General features: G+C 25.3%; 1 protein-coding gene across 1 annotated transcript; it reads left to right on the top strand.

Annotated features, from left to right (window-relative positions):
- The first annotated feature begins 221 nt into the window (after window positions 1-221).
- LOC108548994 (peptide deformylase, mitochondrial) lies at window positions 222-2,456 on the top strand. The gene is made up of 3 exons (XM_017902187.1): window positions 222-473; window positions 789-1,166; window positions 2,307-2,456. The coding sequence occupies exons 1-3, from the start codon at window positions 243-245 to the stop codon at window positions 2,400-2,402; spliced, it is 705 nt and encodes a 234-aa protein (XP_017757676.1). The 5' UTR covers window positions 222-242; the 3' UTR covers window positions 2,403-2,456.
- Window positions 2,457-3,592: the final 1,136 nt, after the last annotated feature.

Below are 3,592 nucleotides of genomic sequence, written 5' to 3'. Positions count from 1 at the left end.
ATGATATACAATTATATTATTTATTAAATTCTTTATTATACTAATATATTGTCATAACTTGTAATATTTACATATATAAAAGGTAAATTAATGCCTTCGCGTTAAACTAAAATGAGTACAAAATATGTACGGTACATTTACGTATTGACTGTAGTACCAACATATTTAGTATCATTGTAGGAGCTTAACCTATTGACTGTCTTAAAAAATTTGGAAAATTTTGTGCAATATTAGTCATTATAATGTCCAGATACAGTAATATTATCAGTGGACGTGTAAAGAATATGCAAAAATGTAGTGTACGTTCTTTTAGTTTTCGAAGTATAATAAAGTTTTTATCCATATATTATCGAGTTAAACCAGAAAGTGCAAAACCTCCCTACAATTTCATCTGTCAAGTTGGTGACCCTGTTTTACGACAGAAAGCGGCACCTATTGATACGAAAATAATACAAACGCAGGAATTTCAAAACGTACGTACGTGTTCATATTTTTAAATAATTGTAGTGTGTAGTTTAAAAACTCAAATATTTTTTGTTTTCTATATGAGAAAGTAATTAATCACATTGATTAACTGTAACTTATTTATTCGTATATTAACGAAAGTAAGCTACTATAGAAAAATACAGAATTAAATATTATATTTTTATTATTTTAGTTATTTAAGTAAATAAAGTTTATTTAAGTAATACGATAAATTTTGTGAAACAAATTTATTTATATTTAATATATAATATAAATATATTTTACCATAAATTAATATGTATGCCTTTATTTACTGATTATAGACAGTTGATCACTTACATAAAATGCTGAGGAAATATGATACAGTAGGATTAGCAGCGCCACAAATTGGCTTACCTTGGCAATTATTTGTTATTGAACTGAGAGAAGATTCTGTAAACGAAGTTCATCCATTCTTCCAAAAAACTTGTAACATCGTACCCTGCCCTTTAACATATTTTATTAATCCAAAATTAGAGATAATTAATCCTGAGGAAGATATAATGTTTGAAACATGCGCAAGTATTAATTGTTATCATGCAGAAGTGGCGAGACCACTAGAAGTTGAAATCAAAGCACTTAATCGATTTGGGGAGCCATTTTGTTGGAGAGAAAAAGGTTGGTTAGCTAGAATTGCTCATCATGAAATGGATCATTTAAAAGTAAGTTCTTTTTTTCTTATTATTTTATTTTATTACATATTGTATAAAATAACATATTATGTATAACTGCGTATAGTATCCGAGTCTACAGACATTTCTAAAGAAGAGATCGTCAAGGAGAAGTATCATAGTGGTTTCTAGTTTTCATAGATCGTAACAACGTTCAGTGGCAATGCGTGCACGCTGTTTTACTGTCATATCATCCATTGCTCACTTGTCTCGAGCCGGCAGTGCCGGCACTGAACGTTTTTATAATCCGTGGAAACTGGAAACCACCATGACACTATTTTTAGTCGATTTATTTTTCAGAAATATCTGCAGAATCAGCTGTTGTATACGGTTGAAACTTTTTAAACTTTCTTTATTCTATAATTCGAAGAGAAAAGTTGAAAATTAATTATTTTTTTAATAATTAAAAATATTTTAAGAGAAACCCTAAATTTGAGATCTAAGTCATTTTTTATTACTTGTAAATAGTATGATTGTTGTCATATCTTAAAATTATACCGATATTGCTTTCAACATTGACAGCAGAATGCATTGTGGTAGAAGTGATTTTTTTTCTTCGACTATTTATTTTTTTTACTTCCTTTTCTAGCTGACGGTATTTGAAATCAATTGTCGTCATCGTTTTTCTTTTTTCTTTTCTTCTCGTTAATTTTAGTTTCTGTTTCGGCATTAATTTATTCGATGACTTGCCCAAGGTCATCTTCATTCTGAATATTTCCTATGTCTTCGCATAGCAAAGTTAACATATATAATTTTTGGATTACATTGATTAATATATTAAAAGACAATATAATTTCATTTCGGAAAAAAAGGGTTGACTTTTACAAGTAACACTTTACCACTATCTGTCTATCTATAAAAAGATTAATTTCTTCAGCTTATGCTCTTCTCAAAACCATACCGTTATTGTCTGAATTCTTTTTTTATCCAAAGGATAATTAATTAGTGTCTCATATTTATTGAGTCAATGGAAAAATTTTATTTTTCATTGATATGTTATTATATTATTATACGATGTACAACGTATAATTCTTTTTATAATTAAGATAAGGAAACGTGATAATTAGTCATTATTAATCAATAAACGTGGAGAAATGTAATACAAGTTACGTAAAATTGTTTATTTTTCAGGGATTATTGTATACTGATAGAATGTTTCCACTAACGTTTGACTATATCGATTGGGAAAAGACATATAACAAGAAGAGGAATGTTGTTATAAATTAATCAGTAGAGTTGTAATGTACTAGATCATTCTAATTAAATATGTGTTTATCTTAAGTTTATTTAGTTGATTTCTTCGAAAAATCCTGTAATGATTTAACAAATCAAATAATTGTATGAGTTTATTATATGAGTTAATATGTACAAATATTGTATGGTTGCTATAAAACATTCGACTAAAATAAGTAAAATTAGAAACAAAGGTAAAATTTATTCGAAGTATAATTTAATAAATATTCGTTAATTTAATGAAAATAATTTAAATTTTAATGGTAGAGTTAAAAACCTTTAAGGTTTACTTTGGAATTTACTATAACAGTTATGTATACCTTGAATGATTAGAATATACAGATATTATTAACTTTGTTGTACTATACATATCTTCAATAGCAATGTATGATCGTTGCTATCTGTAAATTAAAATTATAAAAATCTAAATTCATGAAAAATAAATACTACATTATTTTTTTATTGTGAATACACCTTTAAGTATCTTCTCGTTTATATTAACTTTTTTATTTTCATGTTTACTAAAATAATCTTGAAAGTCATTTAAATTTTCACATATCACGTATTTGCATAACTTTGAATTATTTATGAAGAACTTAATTTGACTAAAATGGTTTAACATTATTTTAAATTATAAACGACAATACTCTATTTCTCTCTAAATGTAACATAAAGAGTATACGAGTAATTGGAAATAAAAATACATTTGAATAATGAGGTATGTATTGTAGTACTGAAAGTGTTGAATAAAAAGGTACTTATGTGTCAGAATATATTATTTCCTTTTTTTGAAAGAATAGAATGAATAATGAATGCTGAGAGATAGTATTATCTACTATACAAATAAATTGTATTTTAAACGAATCGGAAAGTTTATTGATAATTAGTTAATATATTTTAAATATTTGGAAACCATAATTACGACCGTGTATATTTTTTTAATAATATATTTAAAAAAAGAATCTTTTCTCGTGTTAATTTGTTATTATAAATTATACAAATATTTTAGGTATTACATAACGTTTTTGAATATTATTCGTTATAATATTAGCTATTATTAATAATTAATAATTAATGTCGCAGGATAAAATAATGATTTTTTATTATGTAATATGTATGTTATTATTTTTTTTTTATTATTTTGGATTATAAATTTATTTATTGCCTTCTATAATTACTGATTT

The sequence above is a fragment of the Eufriesea mexicana genome, unplaced genomic scaffold (assembly GCF_001483705.2).
Source record: "Eufriesea mexicana isolate 0111107269 unplaced genomic scaffold, ASM148370v2 scaffold1803, whole genome shotgun sequence".
Classification (NCBI taxonomy): Eukaryota; Metazoa; Arthropoda; class Insecta; order Hymenoptera; family Apidae; genus Eufriesea; species Eufriesea mexicana.
The sequence above is the reverse complement of the archived record's forward strand: the minus strand, read 5'-3'. Positions and strand labels throughout refer to the sequence as shown.

Excerpts from the sequence above, each read along its gene's own strand:
- LOC108548994 (XM_017902187.1), top strand. The coding sequence starts at position 243 with ATGTCCAGATACAGTAATATTATCAGTGGACGTGTAAAGAATATGCAA. Across the intron at positions 474-788 it reads AAACGCAGGAATTTCAAAAC|ACAGTTGATCACTTACATAA; the intron begins GTACGTACGTGT and ends TACTGATTATAG. Across the intron at positions 1,167-2,306 it reads ATGAAATGGATCATTTAAAA|GGATTATTGTATACTGATAG; the intron begins GTAAGTTCTTTT and ends TTTATTTTTCAG.